Below are 23,860 nucleotides of genomic sequence, written 5' to 3' on the forward strand. Positions count from 1 at the left end.
GGGAAAATGACTCTCCCAGCTTCTCGTTAGTGTTAAGGTGAGATCTTCTCATCTTCCTTGGCCACAGCTCCACTTCTTTCAGGTTTGTGAAGAGGCTCACATTGCTGATGGCACTGAGCTCACACAAGTGTCAGTTATTCTGGAGTCTCTCCAGAGGGAAATATTTTGACAGTCATTCTGTTCATTATTCTTCCGAGAGAGGAAGCACGCACATCGTTATCTGCAGGAATACAGTCAGCCCACCATGCTCTTGCCTGACTGGCTTATTTATCTTGATAAATGCTGGCTAAGATCAGGACTTAGTGCCATTAGATGCGTCTAAAACATCAAGCTGTCATTACCATGTCAGCACCAAGGATTATTTCCAACCGTGATAATGGCGGGGCCACATTTTGAACAAAGACAGATTTTAGTCTGCAATGGCCTACCACACCAGCTGTTTCCCATTACAGCACAGAGACCTTTCACTCATGATTATGAGCTACGCCACCATTATTATTATTATTTTAAGTTGGAAACCAGAAATATCCTCATATTGGACCTAGCAAATGCTTACCTCATGGCTGGGGGCTAGCAGCACTGAAGTTTGCAACAGCTCAAAGGCCTGCTTGATGCAAAGACAAAAGAGCACTTGGTCAAGGAAGGAACTCCAGACTGCAACCAGAACACAGATCCCACACCCCGATCCTCCAACAGCACCACATGCACCTCGCAGAGGTACTGCAGCACAATGCTGGTGCAAGATGTGCCTTCTCTGTACCACCTTTCTCACACCAGTTTTCATAGCACAGGCTAGCTCTAAGAAATTTCTTACAAGACGAGAACTCTAATTCAGTCTGACCTGACTGCCCAACATTTAAGCAAAATGCTTAAGAACTTTCCTGCCCAGTAAAACACTTGAGAACAGGGCTTATTTTATAAAAGGTAAGTAAACATTCAAGTTGCTTTCTCTTTCTCCTAGCAAAGATCAGCCCTGCAAGGCAGTAACTTGTGCTTTATTCCCCCCAAAAGCAGCACCTGAAGTTGCATAGTAATTCTGTTCCAATCAGGCTGAGTGCTAAAGATTTCACATGAACATAGATTTATGACTTGCTGCTTGAAAATGTACAATGTCAAGCGTCCCACTGAGTTTTATTGAGTTGGCTGTGGCAGTACCCACTACTCAGAGCAGTATGATCATTTCAGACTTTAATCCTGCCTAATCCTGTTCCACAGAAGGGTTTCAGATTTTTTCCCTTCTCTTTGCCTGACGATTTTGGCATCTAAGCTACAAATATTATGTTGCTTATATTGAAAATTAAGATTAACTGGGCATCTTAAAATTCGGACCTCTGCTGAGCACAAGGCTTGCCTGCGACCCAGCAGTGCCTTGCTCACTTGCCTGCTAGCTCCGTCTAGTCTTGCCTGAAGCACTTCGGTTCTGCTGCACTGAGAGCTGCCCACATTTTGCTCAGTTTACACTTCAGCTGGTGGCATCTCTTATTTATGATTCATTGTAATGCAAATTGTTTGCAGTTATTCCGCATAACAATACAAAGATTTCAAAAGCTGCAGAAACCATGTGCCTTTTAGTTTGACTTTCTTCCTACAGCAAAGCAACAAGAATTAACTTGTTCTCCCTAAAATAAAACCATTCAGAAAAAAAAAAAAAAAAAAACACACAATTAATTCCCCAGTAGGTACCTGCAGCATTAGGTCCAATTTGTGCAGCTGTCTCACTGGCTCTACAGGGTTAACATCAGGTGGAAATTCGCCTTTTGCCGGAATAGGAACTGCCACTTGTGGAGCAGGAGGCTGGGCATCCTCCTCCCCCCGTGGAAAGGAAGTGCTGTTTAGGTGCCCAGCCACCGCAGAGGCTACAGGCACGCTGTGATGCTCTAAATGGAAAGTTTAACATTTGGAAATGTTTTGTTTTCTAAAGAAGGCAATTATGCCTTTATTTTCCCCTGAAAAGGGGAAATGAACCCACAAAGAGCACCAGAGTTAAAGGTGGGACAGCAACGTGATCTTGTAAATAACTGCCAGGGGAGACAGCGCATCGCACACTGTTAATACCCCAACCCTTGGAGAAAAGATGGGATTCCTCAAAACAGTTATGGGCATTGCAGGGTGATAATGAACTCCAGGGACTGCCAGGGCATCATTTGAAAAACTAGATATGTATCTTAGTAATGCTGTCTTCAGGGCAAGTATAATTACCCAAACCAAAGAGAAAAGGCAAACAACCCCAGAGCACCAGCTCCTTGCTCAGAAGATGGCAGCTTATGTTCCCAAGTGGGCAGCAATATGAATGGAAATTGTTGGTTACTATCACCGCAGTGTCCGACAGCCTCTCCTCTAAGGAAAAGGTGCAAAGGCGTCTTAAGGATCAAGCAGAAGGCTTCAAATGGGAAGTACTTCTGTCTGGTAAGAGCTTCCTAAGCCATGAGGTTGTCAGCCCAAGGTTTCAGACTCAAGGAGCCCCGAGACAGCTGCAGCCCAGCCTCCCTGGCAAATGTCAGCAGGGTCTGAGCGCTGCCTCCCTTCAGCTGTGAAAACCTTCGAGTTTTGAAGTCTCTCCATCGAGCTCAAAGTGTTCAAGAGATTCAGTGATAGTGGTTTTGGAGCACCCAGATAAAATCTATTCGCTAGGCAATGCAAAGTTGTTCTCACACCTTTGAAGACGTATTTGGAGAGAACCACAGGAGGGAGGAAGGAGACCCAGCACCTCTGCTGCTGGCTGGGACTGGGGAAGTCAGAGTTCATTTCCCCCGGCTGCCACCAGCTACGAGTCACACTTCCTCTTTCTGCTCCGATATCTCCTCTGTGCAGCCAGAGAGAGACGGGGCTATTAGCAGTCCCCTACCTGCCAGGCTACTTGGAAGTAGCTACTGCAAGCGTGCCAGGCCCCTTGAGCCCTCAACCTAAAAGTGATACAACGCACGACAAAGCAGAACAGAAGGGTGTGCTGTGGTTAACACGCTCCAAAATCATCCCGGTATCATGTGTTGTCACTGCTCAACGACTGAAAAATAGATACATATTTTTATGCTTTGAACTTTCCTCTTTTGACAAAGCATTTTTTTTTCCTGAGAATTTCAGAAGGTTTCTACACTCCTCTTACTTTGTTCAAGTGTCCCCTGTGACAACCATATCCTGGAGTGTATTAGAGTTTAAAAATACAGCAGCAAGATAAGCAGTGGCAGGAAGATAGAGGAATTCAGAACTTTGAGACTCAGAAGAAGAGATATTTCTAATCTCTGCTGAAAATATAAGACAAAGTGGATAAGGCAGACAAGCACGAGAAGGCTGTTACAAGCACAAGGAGAGGCTGGAAAGAGGGACGGGAGGGAGGGAGGGGGCAGCTGCTCACCCCAGCAAGCGAGCTTGATAGCGAGATGAGAGAGAGGTCACAGCAAGACAAGCAGAGCAAGCAAGCAGAGCTCCAGAGAGATACGGTCTAGAAGACAGGTCAGGGCAAGTCTCTGTCTATGCTTTGTTCTTATTTTTGGTTTTCCACATACCTTCAAAAGGAGAGATTATCAGATAAGAATTGATGGGGCACCATTAAGACAGAAGGTTTTTCCAGCTCTATTGTGTGCATGACATTCCTTCCCCTCTGGTCTCCAGAGATCTCATACATCTGGGGATGTAATTTGCAAAGCACGCACGCAGCAGAACTGCACAGCAATGCTGCCTTTTGTTAGGAATTTGATCAAAGGTGCAATTTGAAGTGGGTGTTTAATAGCCTCATAGTGTTTCTGTACCATGGGACTGTACAGCCCGGCCTGTAACATACACTTTGTGCTATCAGTAGGTGCTGGGAAGCGTGCCAACGGCCCTCATCTCACCACAAGCCTCTGCCTTCCCTGCTGGTGTCCATGCGCTCCAGGATAAAGGAGTCCCAGACCTTCTGTGGCAGGAGATTCAGGCACCTCAGCTAAAGAAAAGTAATTGGGACCAGAGGCTGACTCCTGGGGCTAATTCCACCGGATGATAATATATTGGAAGCAAAAGCCTATATCATACCAACGTCCTGGGAACTGAGGAGAGGTGCAAACAGAAAGGCCAGGTCTTACTGCAGCTCAAGTACCGCGTTTCCAAAGGCCAGGAGAAGCCACATAACCAGACTGGGGAAAAAACTTCTGGGTGCAACAGTGGGACAAGGAGGATCAGCAAGCACAGATCTGTATGATAGTATCACCAGCAGTGCTGCCAAGGTGAAAGAGGACCTGATGTATTTAGCTTGCTGAATACATATTAAGCCACTGGCAGAAGAGATGGGGGTTGGAATGGGAGGGAATAGGATTTCAACTTCTTTTTTTTTTGCAGGAACCTACCAACTTCTCCCTTTGTTGTATTTTCTTCCCATTTACCTCGATACTGAATGATCTCTACCAGCTCCATTCCCAAAACATTTTCCTAGTAGTCCACCATATTCATTACCCTTTGACTATTTTGTCCTTGCATCAAAATTACTTTTGACTGCTCAATTGTAAAGACACTCAAGCCCCTGCACTGCCACATGGACTCAGGCAGACAGCACTGAACAAACCGCCCAACATCCACCTTCCTGCAGGGCTTCTTCAGCTTCCACACGACACCCAGCCACTCTCCACTCCCAACAGCCCACCCCACAAGCTGCTTCCCTCCCAAGGCCACACAAAGGGCACAGGAGAAAGCAGCAGCTCTGACATGGGTAAGCTTAGGGAGCATGGGAAAGAGCCAAAAAGGTGTTAAAGAGACACAGCAGGAGCAGCGTGCAGGGAAAGGTGATGCAGGACTACAGGGAAGATGGAAGAGGAAGGATACTACAGAGGAAAAATCATGGGGAACATGAAAAGGCTGCTGAGACTGCCCCAGAGGAGGAGAACATAAGAGATTGGTCAGAACTCCATTGCTCATGCAACAGCTCCTCTTATCCTTTAATATTCAGTGCTATTTTATAGCAGCAGGATATCCCTGACTCTTCCTCTGCTTTGGAATGTAAATAGCAGCTGTCTGTGTACTTGGCTGGTGCAGAGGCACGCTGCAGGCATGCTCTGTCTGTGCTGTCAGCAGGGCCTCTCAGGAGGCAGGCGGGAGAAAGCCTGGTTTGTTAATCTTGACAGGGCTTAGGAAGGAGATCAGATTTGAACAGTTCAGCATCAACACGACTTGGATAATTCTAGACATACAGAGAAGAGCTTTAAGTACCTAAGGAACCCTCTTGGTGGTGATACTCAGCCGCTTACAGAGGTAGGCAGGAGCGGTGAGGATTATCCTTATGGATTTAGAGCCGAAATTCTTCACGTTCCTCCTTAGGCACCTACTCCTGTCTCTGTTTCCAGCACTCAAAAAACAGTGTCCTTTTCCCCATCCATGGAACAGCAGTTAAAAATACCTATCGAAACAAAACCAAGCATCTTTGAGTCTTCTTCTTTCTTCATAGTTTTGCTGCTGACTTCACTAGGGTATATCCTAGAGACACAGGCACCAGGGCAAGGAACAAACAGATACAGCAGGAGAAGCCAGGCCAAAACCAAATAGGGTTGGTCTACTTCTGTCCTAGTGAGGTAAACCACAACATTGCTGCTGGCCCTGGGTTCCACCAAATTGACCTTGAGTGCTCAGCTGGGGTGTGGAGGGCTATTCATCATTTCTCCCCCTTTTACTGCAATTTGGTCCCAAGAATCCCTCACAGGAACCTTTTTCGACACCTTCTCTTTTACTAATTACAAATGAGTAGAAATATTAAGATCTCCTTGCTAGAAACCTGAGGATTCCTGCAGAGCTTGTTTCAATGCAAATCTCCTTAGTAACAAAGAAAACTGAGAAAAGAGACAGACGAGTTTCTGCATGGCACCGGAGCCTGCCTTTCTGGGGGGTGCTGCCACGCTGCTCCCGAGACCATTTGGCCTCTCGCTCATCAGCTCCCCCTCACTGCCCCTAATTTCCGAGGGCTGCTTCCAAGGGGAATGTTTTTTCAAAGTTCTCAGTGAGGTATCAGCTGCTCTTTAAAGAGATTATGTTGGGAACATTCCTAGCACATTGACTCCACTGTGCAGCCAGCCTTGAGATTAAATGGCTCGAAGGTGGCTTCCAAGGATAAACCGTGCCAGGGATGACAACATTTCCTCACCAAAGAGGGGAGAATCTAATGAAAAATAAGGATGGAGGAAAACTGCTCTAGCTCTACAGCTATTGTTAGTGTCTCAGAGCACTGTCACTGCTTTGCCTGCGCTGTCAGATGTCACTTTGCATCAGTTCTGGGCAGCGCACAGAGGAAAAATGGTGGAGCTCATTGAATTCTGCCGTGCACGCCTGGGCTCCGCAGCAGGGCCGCGCAGAGGGTTAAGTGACCTCTTAATGCTGGTGGGAGCACTGCTCAACAAGTTCAAGTGGGCTCTCCAGTAATGTATGCAAGCACCTTTTTGCATAGACCAGCAATTTATAGCAATTTATACCTCCTACCCAGCTGTTCTCGCAATGCATTAAAAAACTACTTACAAATAAGCTCTAGCATTCAGTCCTATCATCCCCTAAAGCAGCTCCATGCCAAACTGGCAACCCAAATGGGGTTTGGAAAGGGGAAAGAATACACCCAGTGCAAGCAGATGACTGACATGTAATGGATGCTCCTACTCTGGTGCACAAGCTGTGTTGGGAACCCAAGTTTTGGCCTGTAAGCACCAGGCATCACAGCAGCAAACCCAGCACAGCTAAACCCCTACACACACCTTCTCCAGCAACGTGATTTCCCACATTCTTTCTGCTCATTGTAGGATCATCATTCTCATTGAAACTATTCTTTTCCATTTTTTTTCAGGGACAGGTTATTAGGATTAAGCCAAGCAACTTTGACTCCTGAAGATCTTAGCACCCAGCAGACGCTGATTTTTTTCCTGCTTTGAGGAAATGCAAGGAACACCCTTTGCACTTTCTCACAAAGAATCCAGATCATAACATGCTCTATGTTTCAGTATTCCTGAGCTGTATGGTTAAGTTCATTTTGCTGACCATGTGGCAATTTACTTTGAACTATATGTACAAGCGAAGTTCATCTGAGCTGACACGAGATCTACACTCATCCTACAGCATTCTCATTACGCACTTAAAGGCCTGCCTTAGCTCTGAACTGAAAGCCACATCCACCAAGAAAAAAAAAAAAAAAGTAACTGGTTTGTCTTCTGATCTTAGTCACCTGCCAGCACGCTGTTTGCTGTAGAAGAACACAGCATTGTTAAAGGGTTAGGTAAATGCAAGTTAAAACGGAAGCTTTAGAAAACAAAAAGCAGAAAACCCAGGTGTTAGTGACTTATCACAGCAGCCTGAAATCACACCTTCACATCCAAGCTGCAGACAGATCTTGCATTTTTAAGGTGAATTTGGGGAAGCCAATTTAGCTCCTTTCAAAACATCCATTAGCTATTCAGCACACTGGATGTGACTGGGTGTAATGTCATGCTGACAGTTGCAAGATTTCAGCCAGACTTGTAGATCAGAGTACCTGATGGATTATACTACTAAGTACCTGCACAGCTCAGAAGCTCAAATTAACTGATAGTACTCTGTCCTACTGAATTGGAAAGCTTGGCTTAACGTAAAAAAAACTTTCATTGTCTTGATTACAGTGACCAGATCTCAGAATATCAAGTGCTCTTCATTAAGAGTGCCTTTTTCCCCAGAACAACAAAAAACATCTGTGCATACAGACACTGAGATGTAACGTTAGAAAAATCTGAGAAAGTCATCTTTGTGCAGACATACCTGATTCACTGGGAGAAGTTCATGCACTGACACACATTCTCTATCGTCATCCTAGAAGTGGCAGACAGCTGTGACAGATCCCACAGCTCCCATTTTACTGAGGGCCCCATCCTCTCCATCTGGTGAGCACAAGTCAACTATGAGCTGCTGTTGGCCTCGCTGCCTTGAGAGAGTCCAAAGCTCCACTAAGTGTCTTTTCCCCCAGACCAACTCTGGGACAAACACACAGGGAGGAAGGAAAAAAAAAAAATCAGGCATAAGTCTTTGAGCTGATAAGTACCACTGGAGATCTCTTGGATTAGAAAAGTACAAACACAACAGAACTTAATGATCATCCAAGGATTTAAGCGTGGAAGTGTCTGAAGACCGGTATTAGAACTAAATTCAGAGTCGGGCTTGTTTGTTTCCAAGGTCTGAATTTAGACTTTTTTTTTTTTAAGCAATAATTTCTATTGCCCTTTTCTTTTCCCCCTGGCAAGAAGAGAGTAGTAATGCCTTTTTTAGCTCATTTCCTCTTAGCTGTTGCCTGTGAGGTTTCCAGAGAGACACAGAACTGTAAGCAAATTCTCCCCGACATCAAACCCTTTTCTTTCAGTTTAATCACAGCTAGGGAAGCCTGACCAACAGACACCCAAAAGCTACCTCAATGCCAAGTGTAAAACGGTGCAAAAGGTGAGGAAGTACACAAGGTGCATCAGGCTTCTGCCAGGCAGGAAGCAAATAATTTGTAGAGGTAGTTCCTGGTTACAGAATCGCTGCCCGGCCACAACTATTTCATTAGCATCACTCTAAAGGGTCCTAGGGACTTTCTTTTTGAGGTGTAGGCAATTCAGAGAGCTGAAAGATCACTGTAATTTGGCCTATGAAAAATGAGTAGGTGTTCACAGTTCATTTCCCAATAGAAAAAGTCATGCTCATCACAGAAACCATCATCATGCACAGAACTAATAGCTGCCCTGCTTGGCAGGCACACCCATGCACATTAAAAGCTCACAGTGCACTAGCTTTTACCAAGTAGGAACAGAAGATTTTGGTTAGCAGAGCTGTCAGTAAGGCACATTTTTTCCCATAGCAGGTGAAAACTATTATGATGCCATAAATAAATACAAACAACCAGAATTAGACTCCTGGAACCACACAACAGATTGAAAACTGGGAAGCATTCCCAAAGAAACCCCTGCTCCCAGGTGAGCCAGACTGAAAACACCCTGAAAGATCAACAGACACACAGAGGAAAAACTCAAGGCTACAGGAACAGGGGCAAGTAGATCAAAATGTTGACCAAGACAAATAAAATATGCTTCTGCTTATGTGGATTAGTAACATCAGCTGTGGTCAAAGGGCAATGGCTAATCAGGACTCACTATTTTCTCACTCATGTTGCAAGCAAAGGAGAGTATGAGGGTTGGGGACAACAGAGCAACAGCGCTTGGGACTCCAACAGCCAGCTACAAGCCTACGTGGAGACTGCCTTAAACCCACACAAAGCCTTAGAAAACCTCAGGGATCCTCTAGAAGACCATTTAGCATCTGACCTCTGCTTGGATATTGCCAAAATAAACTGAAGTCAAAATTAGACACGGCTGAGTCCAATTTCACCTTGATTAGTATTTACATAACGCAGAGAAACGTGAGAAGGGCACATAAATAATGTACTGTTTGTTGCAGCCCTCTCAGGAGGAGAGTTCTCAGATACGTTATTGATCCTCGTGCATGCACCAGCTCACTGAGCAGAAGGCCAAATCTTCTTCTCCGTTAATGAAAGCAAGTTTCCAGAAGCTGAGCCATCTGGGCTGGGTTGCAGGTTGCTGCTTTACCACACCGGTGGGTCTGGCAGTCAGCTGTGTTCTGGATAACAGCCACGTATGAAGAAAATGATGGGGACTTTCCAGATCCGGTTAATTTAGGAGACATTCTGCTTCCTTAGCTTCTTTACCTGTAGTGGACTTGACATTTCTGACAACACTCCTAGGAAACCTAGCTTTGTGGGAAGCTGCTATGGGGTTTGTCCTCCTGTTACAGCAGCACCACTCACCCACCCAGTCTCAGTACCGGTTGGGGGACAGAAAGCAAAACTGTTACCTAGAAAGACAGCACCACCACTGAGGCAGCCTGACAATACAGCATTACTCAACAGCCACAAGGAGAGCGTGCCACCTGTGAGAACGAATTGTGAATGGTTTCTCTTCCCTGTTCTCATTCTCTTGCTGGAGGAAGGGTTCAACTTCACATCCAGTCCATGCAGTTAAAGGTCTGGGGCATCCAGACATTTATATTCTACCCCTTTTGGCAAACAGTGATAGGAAAGTAATTTCCAGACTTCCTTTGATTTGGAAAGATGTTTCCAATGCTACTTAGCTTATTCCGCCCTTACCAGACTTCTAAAAGTTAAAAGAAAAATGGCAAAACAAATACACCACAAACCCTCACCACACTGCTCCTGAAAGCAGCTCAAAGCAATGGCTGCACCTGGTCCTGGCTCGCAGCTCGTGCAGACCCTGGTATGCCGTCTGCAGGATTTCAGCCCACGTGAGGGAAACGGGTCAAGAGGCAGAACTAACAGGCAGCGGGAACCTGCAGCACACCGCTGCCATGTACAGCCATAAGGCAAAGTAGCAGAGGATATTACAGCTGGTGAAAGAGGCAAATCAAGCTTCAGATCTAAAGTGCCCAACACAGCAAATATCCTCTGATAAGGGACTTGGACTGAGGCAGCAGGAGCGGCAGCCGTAAGATTCAGCATTACTATTTTCCTGATGCTTCAATGTCTCAAGTCTGCAGCAATCGAATGTCACTCTCAAGCACACTGTTAGGAAAGATTGCTTAAAATTAATTAGCTTAGTAACAATGGCCTGTCATTATGCTACTAAGTCACCAGCATGAGCACATAAGTTACATTGACAGCTCAGGGTATAAAATAAGTACCATTGTATTGAAATTTGCAAAGTGCCTAGCAGTCAAATGCCAATCTATTCACTTCTGGTAATATTGCATAGTTTCTTCCTAATAGGCTGCTCCAGACTCCCACACGAAGATATGACTGACTTTAGTACAGAGAAGTCTTTCTACTTCATACATTGACCATGCCCAATTTTAGAAAGCTCTTAAAAATGTGTTTATTTGTACAGCGCTGATTCATTCAACGTCAAGTTGAATGTGAGATTTAGAATCTGGCATTAGAAAAAGCAGTAGGAAATGGAAAAAAAACCTCTTGGATGCCATAAAGGTGCGCGATAAACAAAAGGTAAGGCCTGAGTTCTGAGGGGCAAGAACATCAGCAGTCCCCACATTCAGCACTTTGTGAGACTTCCCCAGAAGAGAAGGACATAGTTATTGCTATAATTATTTCATAGTTCCAGTCAGCTGCTTTCAGTTGTACTGTTATATTCCAATGGCAGGGAAATGGAATACAGTAAACTATAAATATCTGTCAGAATTCCTTTGAAAGGACAACAGTTAATTGCATAGCTTGATCTCCTGCCGTGCAGAGCTTGCATTTCAGGTTAGAAAGGTACAGATTGTTATTGATTTAATTCTCTTGAAACGTGTAGTATAAAACTGTTCAGAAGACTTATGGGGGAGAAATATACGCTTCCAAAGGAAGTCCTATAGCACAAGATTGTTGCAGGCTACCTTCTTGTAAAATGCTTTCTGAAATTCAATACACCCCCCTTCTAAAGGCTATCAGTCCCCTCAAATTGAGGTTCTTTCCTTCCTTCACAGAAGTGAAATTAAATCAGTGAATCAGGTGAAGAACAACAGAAGATCAGCAACAGTACGAGGCACGTGCAAAGAAATAGTTAAGAATAATTCAGTATCTACTACACACCCACTAACAGTGACCCATTGAATCTTCCCTCATCCTCTTTCATATACCTTCCAAATCTACCTCACTTTTTAAAATGATTCCAGGCAGTTAATTCAACATCTTTCATCATTATGTCCTCCTAAATATCCTTGAATCCATGTCTGATCTAGCTCTTGCAAAGTCAGTCTGAGCCCTCAAAGACACCAGAACACGTAACTGGAGCAATTTGTTAGGCCTTGTCCATCCTGGGAATAAATTCCCCATTATAGCCATTGACAATAGCCAGGGTGAAGCCCTGCTTAACATTTGCCCAGCTCACCTACTTTCCATGAAGGGTAACTTGACCCGGTATAAATTATGCATCATTGTGATTTTGCCAGTCTACACTTGGGTTTTAGCCTGCTGCTGCTTCTCAGAGCTAAAACCCCCAGCACAGAGCAGTCTCTATTAGCAAGTCACCTAGCAGCTAGCCAGCTCCTCGCTCCCAGGGATTGTAATTAAGACAACACATCTTCCCGATGGTTGCTTCAAAGAGACAAACCCTTAATGGAGGGAACGCTGCAGAAGTGTTTTAGCACCTGTTTATCATAAGTAGCTGACCACGTGTTAAGTTATATTTGCTCTCCCTGACAGCCTTTATTAGGAGATCTCTGGAACTGGTGGATTGCCAGACATATTCTCTCCAAGATGCTCTTAACTAGAACAGAAAAACACGTTTAAAGCCTTAACTTTCAGGTTTCCCAGGGTTGTTTTTTTAAGGGAACGTTTTTCTTAGAATATTTGATGATTGATATTATAAACAGATTAAAAATAAACTCTATTTTAAACAAACTCAAATAGTAAAATGAGCACAACCTGTAACGCACTTGTAAAAAAGAGACAGCTTCTACCCAGGGAGGATTCCCAGCAGCTGTAACGGCTGCCCCTAATAAAGCTGAGTTGATTTTAACTTTTATCCACCAATAAATGCCACCTACACGTTACACGTTGTGTGCTGCAGAGGACGGCTGTACAGCAGCAGCATCCTAAAAGCAAGTAAAAGAGTCATTAAATAGATCACTGAGCCCAACAGGATTTAGGCATACCTAGTCAAGCAAGACATAGTACTTAGCTACTGAACACTGCGCTGCAGGCTTGCTTCTTTTTCCCCTAGACTTTACCCATAGGAAGCAAGGCAGTGCATTCGCTGCAATGCTCACGGCCTCCTGAAATCTGACCCATGCCTATGCAAATCCCCAGGCAGAGAGCATCAAACCCCAAAGGGCTGCAGGCAGGAGGCAAGGTGGCCCCATGGAACGAGTCCTGCAGCTGGAACCCGGGGAGAGCAGACAGGCACAAATACACACAGCAGCTTCGGTAGAAGGGTGGGGAAGGCTCTACTGAGATGAAGTAGGCAAGAAGGAATCTCTGGAAGAAGAAGAAAAAAAAAAAGAGAGAGATCTGAGATAACAGATAGTAACAGCAGACAGGATGCAAATGCTGAGTTTTTTTCCAGCAGTTTTACCACACAAGATCTCAGGAAGCACCAGTGCACAGGTGAGCAAATAGGCTGTTACTGAGAGAAATTGTGAGAAGAACCCTGTGCTTCTCTGTTCCTTAGTTTCCCCAGCCTAAAGTAAGCCCAAAGATAATAGTTTTCTTCCTAAAACAATTTCAGGAGCTAAGTAGAGCACACATGGTCAGACAAAATTAAGCTACTGTTATTATTTATTACCTTCTCTCACCCATGACAGAAGATGAAAAAGACATTTTCCTTGAAGAAAAGAAGAGCATTACAACACCTACCGTTCAACTACAACCCATAAGCATGTAAAATATCAATATTTGGTTATAAAAAAAAAAAAAAAGATAAACTCCTTACCTCTCCTCCCCTTCTAAAATTCCCCCTCCATCCTTTAATTCCTTAAGTCCTTGGAATTCAGGCAGCCAGCTCCGTCCTTACAGCAGAAATGCTGAGGGCACCAGAGCTCCTACAGCTGCCCCAGAAGGGGCTGCTTTGCAGACAAACCTCCCCCCCCCCCCCCCCCCCATTTTATGCTTTCTCAGGCCAGCAACTTCACCCTGGTGTCAGCATATGGAAGCAGTTAGCAAAGGAGGGGAGGGTCAGGTCCAGCCATCCGTGCACTGATTGCAAGCTCACGCTTTCTCCCTAAGGCAAAAAAGTGTACTTGAACCTTTTGAAGCAGATAGGCTGGAGCTGATTTATTGGGGTGATTTAGATCTGTTAAAACAAATTTAATTTTGAATACAATTTTATATCAATTAACAGAGTCTCACAAGTGTAGCCATTAAGGATTCTCTTTCCAAAACCAAAGCCAAATATTCAAGATTTATGAGACTGACTTGCCATATTGGAAGTAACTAATTATTCGTAATGATTCTTTGTACTCTGACAGTGATTATGTATTTTCACTGCAAATGCCCACGATGAAGCAAGTGATAAAGGCAGTCCATGTTTGCAGAAGGGATAACAAGCAGCTAAGGCCTGATCATTTTGGCAAAGTATTGGGGTAGCAGGAGAAGAAACAACATAAAACAGCTAAGCCTGGTGACACAGAACCCAGTTTATTTAACGTCCTGAAGTATGTTCTGGTGCATGTCAGAATTGTAATAAAAGCCTGTGGTCTCCCTTTATTGCCTTAAGCAATTCTGTATTTGGTTTATTTATTCTGACCTTTTGGTTGTCCTCCCACCTTGGACATGATAGTCTTTATCAGAGCAAGGCTTCACAGATTCAGCTCGCTCTGTTTGCAGCAGATCACGCAGCATGTTCAGGGTGAAAAGAACAATGCAGAATCAGGGCCTGATTCTCATTTGCACTGAAGTTTCTTCACCTTGCTCTGACAGCACAAGGCAGGGAAAGTTAAATAGCAGCCCTGCTTCCAGCTTCACAGTATGAAGGAAAAGTCTCTGGATTATGCTGCTCTAAGTAAAGTCCCTGGGAATCAGAAAATGATAGTTAGACGGGAACCAGCTAGATTTTCACACAGCCTCAGGCTAGAGAGAATACAAAAGCGCTGCCTTTCTCCTCTTTTCATAACTTGCAGTCCTGCCCCAGACACAGGAATAGAGTAATTGAGAACAAAGTCCCTGTTCCAGCGAGGTGTTCGGTGCCAGCAAGGTTAACGTTCAGGGGCAGGCTCGTGGCTCGAGCAATGCCACGTTTGCTGCCGGGGTAGCTGCTGTTCTGGTGTCCTACTCACTCGGGCTGTGAGCAAGGGTCTCATTTCTGATCCTCTAAGAGCAAAGGCATAGCAAGTTGGTCATTAAAATCTGCAGCAGCACGCATGTGATTAAAATGGTAATGTCAATATTGTAATCAAGGTTTGACTCACAGGACAGCTGGTAAGAGACTCGATCTGTATTGCTTGGCCCCGGTCGCCTGCTGCAGACCAGGGTTACCAAAAGGTTGTGCCCCATCACATGGTGGGGGCTGGCATTTCCTGGGCTATCTGCGGGCTGATCCCTGAAAAGAGAAAAATCAGCTCAAGTGCAGGAGCCCTAATGATAAGTTTAGCTCTGCCTGTACTCCAGCAAGAGGAAAGCTCTTCTGTAAATGTCTCTGGTGCTGTCTAAGTTGCAGCTCTGTTACGAAGGCACTTCAGTGCCTGCTGGCTATCAGCAGTGCTGCTGTGAGCCTGGCCTCCTTCCTTGTCTCACCAGCCCCTCTCTTCCCCTGCTTCTTTCAGAATTTTCTGTGCTAGTTTATATTTAGCTGAGTTTTATCTATGTAGGCCCGTGGTAAATTTTGCCTGGTGTTGTCTAAGCGCCGACAGAGCTTTAGTCTGCAGAGCTTCTTTTCAGTAAATTCAGGATTAATGAAGAAGGCCTCTCTATTGTTGGAATGTCTGATACAATTATGAACTGAATGAGCGGACCAGGCAGCAGTGGAGGGCTCCCAGGTTCATGGCAGAGAATTGTCTGTTTTAACATCCATCTGTTTTCATTCCCTCTGATCCATTATCATTCACCTAGAGTTATAACATGATGAATATCATTGTGTGGAAAGCCATTTGATGCTAGGGGGGAAAAAATCACTGTAGGTCTGCCTTCTATTGAAAATGTGAAATTGCCTCAGTAGAAGGAAAGGCACAATTGATTCAGAGATGCTGTTTCAAACAGAGGCATCCTTTCACATTTGGACTCTTTGATTTTGTTAATTTCTTTGGATGACCCGGCTGCCGCATCTCTCAACAAAATTATGTGCATACACAAGCCTGGGGGCTCCCACAGATAAATATTGATAACTGTAGTGCTATCAATGCACTTCTTGTTTTTACCTCCTATTGCAGAATTTGTGTAGTTAATTGGAAAAAATATATATTCACAATTTTCCCAGAAAGGGCACCTTCAGTTTGCATTCAGAGGGGCATTAAACTCCTGAATTAAAACAGAAAGGTGGGACAAGAATCTTGATGACCCTGCTGACAGAAATAAAGAAGGGAACTTTACAGACAATTTCCATTGTCCTTGTTGGTCAGCAAATTTAGAAGCGAATGAAATAATGAGAACCAGAAATGCATATTAACAATGGAGGACCTAAAGCACAACAGGACTGAAATGAGTGCTACCAAGAGAAACTGCTGTAAATTCCCCGGTTTCTCTCTTTTAAGGACTTACCATTATAATTCACTTATAAGCAATATAGGAATTACCTTGTGAGTTAAGAGATGTAAGAACAAATGTAAGAAATAGCTCAGTGTAAATGCTCTTTTCTAGAAAGTGACTCTTAAAATATTGGTAAAGCAAATACAGTTGTTAAGCTCAATCCATTGTTTAACTGGGTGTATCTAAACTCCAGATCTTTCATTAACAACCATCTCGCAGAACTTGGTTATAGCTTTAGAATACCACATATATGAAATATTATAGCACTGTCCTTTAAAGAAACAGGAGGAGAGAAAATGCTCCACTGGAAATCCACAGTCCAGTGAAACCCAAGGCAGATAACTGTCTGACTCCCCACTAGCCTGTAATTACCAAAGCAAGTGGTTAGACGTAGCTATCTCCGTTGTTTAATTGGCACGCAAAAGATTATAGGATTTTATTAGGACACAAATGACACCAATACAAGTGTGATTGAGGCACACAATGCCTGAATGACTATTTGCATTAAGAGGCTTTGTACTACACATGGGATTTCTACCTTCGGTTTTAAATTGCTTAAATTTAAATGACATTTCTATGCTACATTTTAAAAGGGTGATATTTATTTTAGCTATTGTTTAAGTAAGGTATGGCAAAGCTGTTGCCAGACATGAGAAATCCTTCAAAAAGAGCCTGTCAGGCCCAGGTGAAAGAAGGCTAATTTTCAGCTGCTCTGTTATTGCAATTAGATGAGGAATCTGAGGAAAGCAAGGAAAGGTAGGCATTACAGTCCCCCTATAAAGCCTTTCATGGATTAGATTCCAGCTACCTACTGGTTCCTGTTGCACCAGGGCTAGGGCATGGGTCTGAGGAAGCGATCATCCTCGGCGATGATTGAATGGGAACACAGGTGGCAGGAGACTTTCTTGGCTCCCCTTGCTTCCACAGCACTCCCACTAACGCTGGATCTCCTTCATAGATTTTTTCCCTGCTTATTTATGAAGCTCAGTGGACTTCTTTAGGTTTTATTTCACAACATCTTTCTACTCCTCTTGCATACAGAACTCGAGGTTACCCCCCAGGGAAGGGGAAAGCAGCTGAACAGGTGAGGAATGGAGCCAACTTAGTCAAATGGAGCAAAGCCAGCCAAACACAAGGAAGGGAGTACCCAGGAGTGATGCTAACGTGTGGTAATATCTAACTGTATGCAATAAAAAACGATAACGGGAGGATTAAATCCTGCTACTATTGCAGTGCATGCTACAGCTGCTGCACTGTGTGGGGGCCTGGGTACACAGACGCCTCGCTTCGCTCTGTCCCTGGGGCTGGGCCACACACAGCCACTGTGGGGCCACCAGCTCGGGCCCCTTCCAGGATGGCCTGGGGACAGAGCCCTGGCCAAGGCCTGGGGGTGACCCCAGAGCGAGGAGAGGGCCTGGAAGAGCTGGGAAACAAGGAGGGCACTGCGGCCTCCTCCTGCATTGCAGAGCTCAGGTGAAGCCTCGGCAAGGCGGATGGATGCAGAGCAGGGGGTACTGAAAGGGAAGGGTCTCTTCTGTCCCTGTCTGTGCCCTGGCCTTTGTGCCCAGCTCCCCTGCACCCTCCTCATCAGCTTGTCGAACATCTTGTCCCCCAGCTTGTTTGCTGGCTCAGCCCTCGGCCTGTCCATCACCCCCGACTTGTTCCTCATCCCTCCGTTCATCATTCCCATAACTCATCACTCAGCTTGTTCCTCATCCTTCTTTTCATCGTGTTCCCCCAACAATCCTCAGGTTGTTCCTCAGCCCATCACACAACCCTCAACACATCCCTCAGCTTCCCCCAGCCCTGCACCTCCCAACTCATCCCTCAGGTTGTTCCTCACCCCTCTCTTCATCCTGTATCCCCCAACTCATCGCTCAGCTGGTTTTTGCCCCCCAACACTCCTCAGGCTGTCCCTCACCCCTCTGTTCACCTCATACCCCCACCTCATCTCGCAGGCTGTCTTGATCCCCTGACTTCCCTCAGGTTGCTCCTCAGCCCATCGTGGTACCCCCAACTCACCCCTCAGCTTTCCCCTGGCGCTTCACCTCCCAGCTCACCCCTCAGCTTGTTCCCCATCCCTCTCCTCATCTCCTACCCCCCAACTCACCCCCCAGCTCATTCCCCATCCCTCTGTTCATCTCGTGCCCCCTACCTCATTCCTCAGCCCCTCACGCGACCCCCAACCCACCCCTCAGCTCCCCCTGCCCCTTCACCTCCCACCCCGTTCCTCAGCCCCCTCCTCATCTTCCAAGCCCCCTCTCTCTCCCCTCGGCTCCTCCTTTTGCCCCTCGCCCCCAGCAGCTCCCCCTGCCCCCCGCCGCTTCCCCCGGCCGCGCCGCCCTCCATTTCCCCAGCGGGGCAGGGAGGAAGGGAGGCGAGACGGGGACCCGCGGCCGGGCCGGGGGGGGGGGAAAACTTTTCGGGGCGGCGAGGGCGGGCCTCGGCTCCCCCGGGCTGAGGCGAGGCGAGGGGCGGGCGGCAGCAGCAGGAGGAGGAGGAGGAAGGGGGGGGGCCGGGGGCACGGCCGGGCCTGCGCCGGGGAATGACGCGCAGCTGGCAGCCCTGCTCATGCGCGGCCGGCCGGGCGGTGCTAGCGCCGCGTCCCAGCTCGGGGAGAATGGGGCGGCATCCGGGCAGCGCCGACTGAGCGCCTTCGGGGGGCCGGGGCCGCGCCGCGGGCGGCCGGGCTGGGGCCGGGGCGGGCGAGCGAGCGAGCGCCAGCCGGCAGCGGGCGGCGGCGGCGGCGGCGTTGGGGGCGCCGCGCCCGAGGGGGGCTGCGAGCCGGCGGCGGCGCCCGGCGAGGAGGGGTCGGCGGCGGCGGCGGCGGCGGCAGCGGGGGCTGCCCGGGGATTGTCTGGCTCGCTCCGCGGCAAGAAAGTTGGGCGGCGAGCGCGGCGGCCCCCGGCCGAGCAGCGAGGGGGGCCCCGGAGCGGTGCTGCCCACCCACCCCCCCGAGGGAAGGGGGCGCCGCGGCTGGATTTATCCCGAGCTGGGTCGAGCCTCCTGGATCTGCCTCTCCGCTTCCTCGCCGAGTGAACCCGAGGTGTCCTCGTCCTGATCCAGAAATACCCCCCCCGCCGCCGCCACCTCCTCTCTTTTCTCCCCTCCTCTTCCCGTCTACTGCTTTTTTTTTTTTTTTTTTTTTTTTTTTTTTTGGGGGGGGGTGGGGGGGGCGGGGGGTGGAAATTTGTCAAGGTCATTCCGTGGATTTAATATTTTTTTTTTGTGTGTGTGTGCCGCGAGCCCCACCGCCACCCAGCCTTGCTCTGTGGATTATCATCGCCCTGGATCCGAGGGTCTGAACAGCAGGATTTTTTGTTGTTGTTGATTATTTTTTTTAATTATTATTATTATTATTTTTTGAGGGCTCCGGGGTTCGGAGAGGGGAAGCGGTGAGTTGGAGGGGGGCGACTTTTCTCCACCCCCCGCGCCCCCCCCGCCCCCATCCTCCCCCCCCACCCCCGGCCTTATTTTTATTTTTTAATCCCCCCCCGCTCCTCCCCCCCCCCACCTCCCCCCACCCCGTTCCCCTATATTATTATTATTATTTTTTTTTTTTTTTTTTTCACCCTTTCATTTTTGATTTGCTTCTTCTCCGGCGATGGATGGCAAAATCCGGCAGAGCCGGAGGTCGCGGTCGCAGCGGGACCGCGTGCGGCGGCGGGAGGCGGCGGCCCGCGACCCCCGCAACCAGAGCCCCTCGTCGGGCTCCGAGAAGGAGCCGAGCCCCGGCAAGGAGAACGGCGGCGGCCAGAACTGCACCGCCCCGCGGGGCCCGCCGCCCGCCGCCCGCACCGCGCGGCCCCCGCGCCGCCGCCGCCGCGAGTCCAGCTCCCAGGAAGAGGACCTGATCGATGGCTTTGCCATAGCCAGCTTCAACACCCTGGAAGCCCTGGAGGTAGGAGCCGACAGGGGACCGGGAAAAAAAAAAAACAAAAAACAAAAAACCAACAACCAACCAACAAAAATATATATATTTTGAAAAATGGGAAATGAATCGGGGTGCTTGCACGCTGCTGATTTTTTTGTAGATGCCAATTACTGCGCCTTCGTCACGCTGTCAGCCCTGCAGGGATGCCGGGCAGCACTGCTGGCAACTTGCTGCAGGCTGGTGCCCCCCTGCTCCCCCTTACCCCGGGTCCCCCCTCCTGTCCTCCTTCCTCCCCGGCCCCCCCCCCGGCTCGTGGAGTTTGTGTTTGCGTTGCCAGAAGGTTACTTTATCTGTCTCCGGAGATTGTTAGCAAATGGCTAGTGTTTGACATTTTGTGGAAAAGAGATGTTTAAATGGATAATAATCCCTTGGTTGTAATTCCCATTTTTGAAGTAATTGAACAAATTCTTCATCTCTTGTTGACTGTACATATTTTTCTGGTGTTAATAGGCTGGCAAAAAATATTGCTTGTCTAACTTATTACAAACAATATTTGCTGAGCAAATACTGCCTGCCTTGTCTGAGCTAAGTTAAGCAGAGCAGGAAATTTAATATTTTCAGAGGGGCATTGACAAACGAAGACTTTGGCTTTTGGTTTTTGTTTTGTTTGTGTACAAGGGGAAGAAGTGAGCTGTCGAGAGGGAGGGCACCCAACAAGTCGCTCGGTAGGCACAGGAACTTGAGTTCCAAGTACATATGAGCCACCCTGGTGCCTTTGCCCACTTTGACGTGCTGCGTTGAAAAAATGTGGGCAAAGTTTTGGGTTTGCTCTCTGCCGCAGATTTCCTCTCACTATTAGCCCGCGTTACAGTAATGAAGGATTTTGTGGAGGTTGGTGAGTAAGTTCAAGTTTGCCCTGGGATCCCTAGCACCTTTTGCCCAGACCTTGGGATCCCCTTCGGCCCGCCGTCCTGCTCGGGAAGTCCTTGGTGCCTCGGCCATCGATTCCAGTGCTGGGGTGGTGGAGTTGTGGCTTGGGGAGCCTGGCCCTCCTCCCTCGCCCACAAAAACACAAATTAGGCAGGCGGCGAGCAGCCTGTACGTGTACGTGCTGGAGTGGGAACGTGACCGGTGCTGGGCTGGTGACTGGTATTCTTTGGCCTCTCGCAGCGTCATTTGTGGGGTGTTGTCCTAGCAGGAAAGCCAGCTACTTTGTCTACACACAGCTGATAATGAGCAAGCGATCCGCTTATGTGTGCCTTTACACAAGTGCCATAGACCTGTCTGTGTTATTATTTTTTTTTTCTTGGGCATGCTCTTAGTCAAATCTGCATCAGCAGATAGGTCCAATTAAAGCCCTGAGTTTCTACCGAGCTGTCAGTGAAGAAAGTAAAATTCATCTTCTTGCAGAAATTTTCTACCATGATGAGCACATTATCAGGAAATAGAATTCAAATGATAGCACAGTCCCTCCAGGGCTGCAGGGGAAACTCAGTGCTTTTCAAATGGGATATGCCTTGTTATCAAACCAACCAAACCGTAACCTTGATAATAGGGCACGTGAGGGTAGAAGGTGACCTTAAACTTCTGCCACCCCAAAGGACATCTGGCTGGGGAAGCACTTCTGTTTTTTTTCTTAAAAAAAAAAAGTACATATAAATCTTTATGAACTGTGCCCTCTGGAATTCTTACACTAGCACCTGAAATTAATTGATTCCTTCTGTATTTACCTGCGTGCAAGAGGATACGTGTGCCTGAGCATCTCGGGGTAGCAGCTGGCCCATCAGAAGGAGCAGCGCGAGCAGCGCTCCCCGCTTTCCTGCAGGTCCTGACCCAGGAGGTATCTCGCATTTGAGGCGCTCCGGGAGCCCTAATGATCTTGTGTATTCCATAAGTTGCAGCAACAGGAAAGAGGAGAAAATGCTCTGCATTGTGTGAGCTTTCCTTCGAGAAGTGCAGCACTGCCTTTGACAATGGGTGACGTCTGGCAGATTTGGTGTAGCAGCAAGCGAAGGGGATTATCGAGACAAAACTACTTTAAAGCAGCATATGCCCATGTAAATGACTGAAACTGCAAGGTCATTTTGCGTGGTGTGGAGCTGTGCTCTCTAGTGTACTTGACTGCAACAGGTGGTTTTCTTCTGGGTTGGAGGAGATTTGCATTTCAGTGTGTGTATATATAATTATTTTTTTTATTTTTTGTAAGAGGACTTAAAATCTGCTGCGATGATGTTTAGGAAATAAATAAGAATTGAAATCGTCCATGTCTCCATCACAGCACATGAAGGGGGAGAAAGGATAAAAGTGAATGCCCAGCCTAGGAACTGTACTGAACTGAGAAAGTCTGCTTTATTTAATTTATAATCCTAAAAGGAGCTTTTGTTGCATATGTGGTAGTTCATTGTGATCCTTTCTTCTGTTCTTCTTCTGGGTTTGTTTTTCATTAGATGTTACAGTGATCTGCGATAAAGCTTAATAGGCTAGCTAGGTTTTGGGTTTCCCCCTGGAAATTAAATTTCTCAATGGTTAGGCAGAACTTCGACAGAAATGTTTGGAAGAGGCAAGGGTTTTTCTGTTTGTTTTTCTCTTTATCTCAAAACACTGTGAATTCCCCTTCCCCACTTCAGAAAATTCTCAACGCTGGTGTTCCTGTAAATAATGGGTGCTTTATGTATGCCTCCCGCGTGTTGACCTGGTGATGCGAGCAGTTAAGGTTAATGCTGAGGGGTGGCTTTATGAAGTCTCTTCTAGCTCCTTGGTGTGAATTTTGAGCATTTGGGATTTTTTTTATTTAACTAGCATGGCAGTGTTTTCCTGGCAGTTGTCATCTGAAAACATTGCATCTTGCTTCTGTGGTAATTGTTTGTGATTCGACTTGCAGCTCCCCTATTCACGTAAAGACAGATTTGATTATATATTTTAAGGAAAAAACCTGAAAGCCCACGGATGCAGCAGCAGCCTCTTTCTGCGCGTATGAAATTAAAACTTCCCCTTTCCCTTCCTTCCCCTGAATCTTCTCAAATAAATCCGTTGCCGTGCAGCTGGTGGGTGTGCAGGGCATTTTGTTTTCCACCCGGCCACGACTTCGAGGCTGAAAACCTGGGACCTGAGTTGGCCCTGACCGCCGGCACGGGCGGCTTGGACACGGCAAGTGCTGCCCAGGAGATGGGTCCTGAGCCGCGGTGAGGAACGGGGGAATTTCTGGCCACCTCCCGAAATGAATGGCACGTATGTGAGCATGTGTGTGTATTCATTACGTTCAGATGAAGCTGCTAATTATTCTTGAAGGTGATTGGTGAATCAGAGTGAGAGAAGCTAAATGAGTGAGTCGGTAGTTGAGGGCTCTCTCTGATCATCGCTGTTCCTTTCAAGTACAAAAAACAGCCCTAAAAGGGAACTTCATCAGAATGTTAATGAATGCGATCTTTGAGAGCAATTGTTCTCCCAAAGTAGTTGTAAAGACAAGGGGTTGTATTTTCTTTTTGGCTTTTGTTTATCAATTTTACAGATTCCAGCAAAGCTTTGGAACACTCTGTGGAAATTTTAACTTTCGTGGTGTGTACGTAAGGGTTGTGGTTTCTCTTTTCTCTTTTTTTTTTTTTTTTTCCCCCCTTTAAGGAATGTTTAACCTATTTATAGCATCTCCTGGAGAATCCACTTGCGAACACGCGTTGAGCAGCGCGGTGGTAGGTCCCCTGGCCAAAAAGCCAGGCCTTTTAACTCGCGCCCAGCTTGTGGAAGCGGCGCTGCCCTCGCCAGCAGGACGGGCACCCTCAGCACCCGGGGGGGGGCAAGAGCTTTGCCCCCTCTTGTGTTTGCTCCTAGCTGGAGACCTGGCAGCA

The 23,860-nt window shown here is 47.0% G+C and overlaps 1 protein-coding gene and 2 long non-coding RNA genes across 21 annotated transcripts in view; 1 reads left to right on the plus strand and 2 right to left on the minus strand.

The window, feature by feature from the left end:
* The window catches only part of LOC311446080, a 42,548-nt gene extending 29,001 nt beyond the window's left edge, over nucleotides 1-13,547 (minus strand). For both annotated transcript variants that reach the window (XR_014698744.1, XR_014698745.1), the window contains exons 1-4: nucleotides 13,398-13,547; nucleotides 7,729-7,940; nucleotides 5,176-5,362; nucleotides 557-604 (exon numbers count right to left, since the gene is read on the minus strand). This is a non-coding gene — a long non-coding RNA (uncharacterized lncRNA). The remainder of the gene's footprint in view (nucleotides 1-556; nucleotides 605-5,175; nucleotides 5,363-7,728; nucleotides 7,941-13,397) is intronic.
* A 538-nt stretch (nucleotides 13,548-14,085) lies between these two features.
* On the minus strand, nucleotides 14,086-15,636 carry LOC311446084. Its single transcript, XR_014698749.1, has 2 exons — nucleotides 14,872-15,636; nucleotides 14,086-14,773 (listed from the first exon to the last, which is right to left on the minus strand). It is a non-coding gene; the product is annotated as an uncharacterized lncRNA (long non-coding RNA).
* Nucleotides 15,637-18,778: 3,142 nt separating this feature from the next.
* Nucleotides 18,779-23,860, plus strand: part of FBRSL1 (fibrosin like 1) — a 515,953-nt gene continuing 510,871 nt past the window's right edge. For 12 of the 18 annotated variants that reach the window (XM_084538854.1, XM_084538842.1, XM_084538846.1 and 9 more), the window contains exon 1: nucleotides 18,780-20,045. In XM_084538854.1, coding sequence (XP_084394980.1) covers nucleotides 19,749-20,045 — 297 coding nt within the window. In that variant the 5' untranslated portion in view covers nucleotides 18,780-19,748. Of the gene's footprint in view, nucleotides 20,046-23,860 lie in introns of all 18 variants that reach the window. The other 6 variants (XM_084538850.1, XM_084538838.1, XM_084538851.1 and 3 more) reach the window with 2 other exon arrangements.

The sequence above is a fragment of the Aythya ferina genome, assembly GCF_964211825.1.
Source record: "Aythya ferina genome assembly, chromosome: 17".
NCBI classification, from domain to species: domain Eukaryota; kingdom Metazoa; phylum Chordata; class Aves; order Anseriformes; family Anatidae; genus Aythya; species Aythya ferina.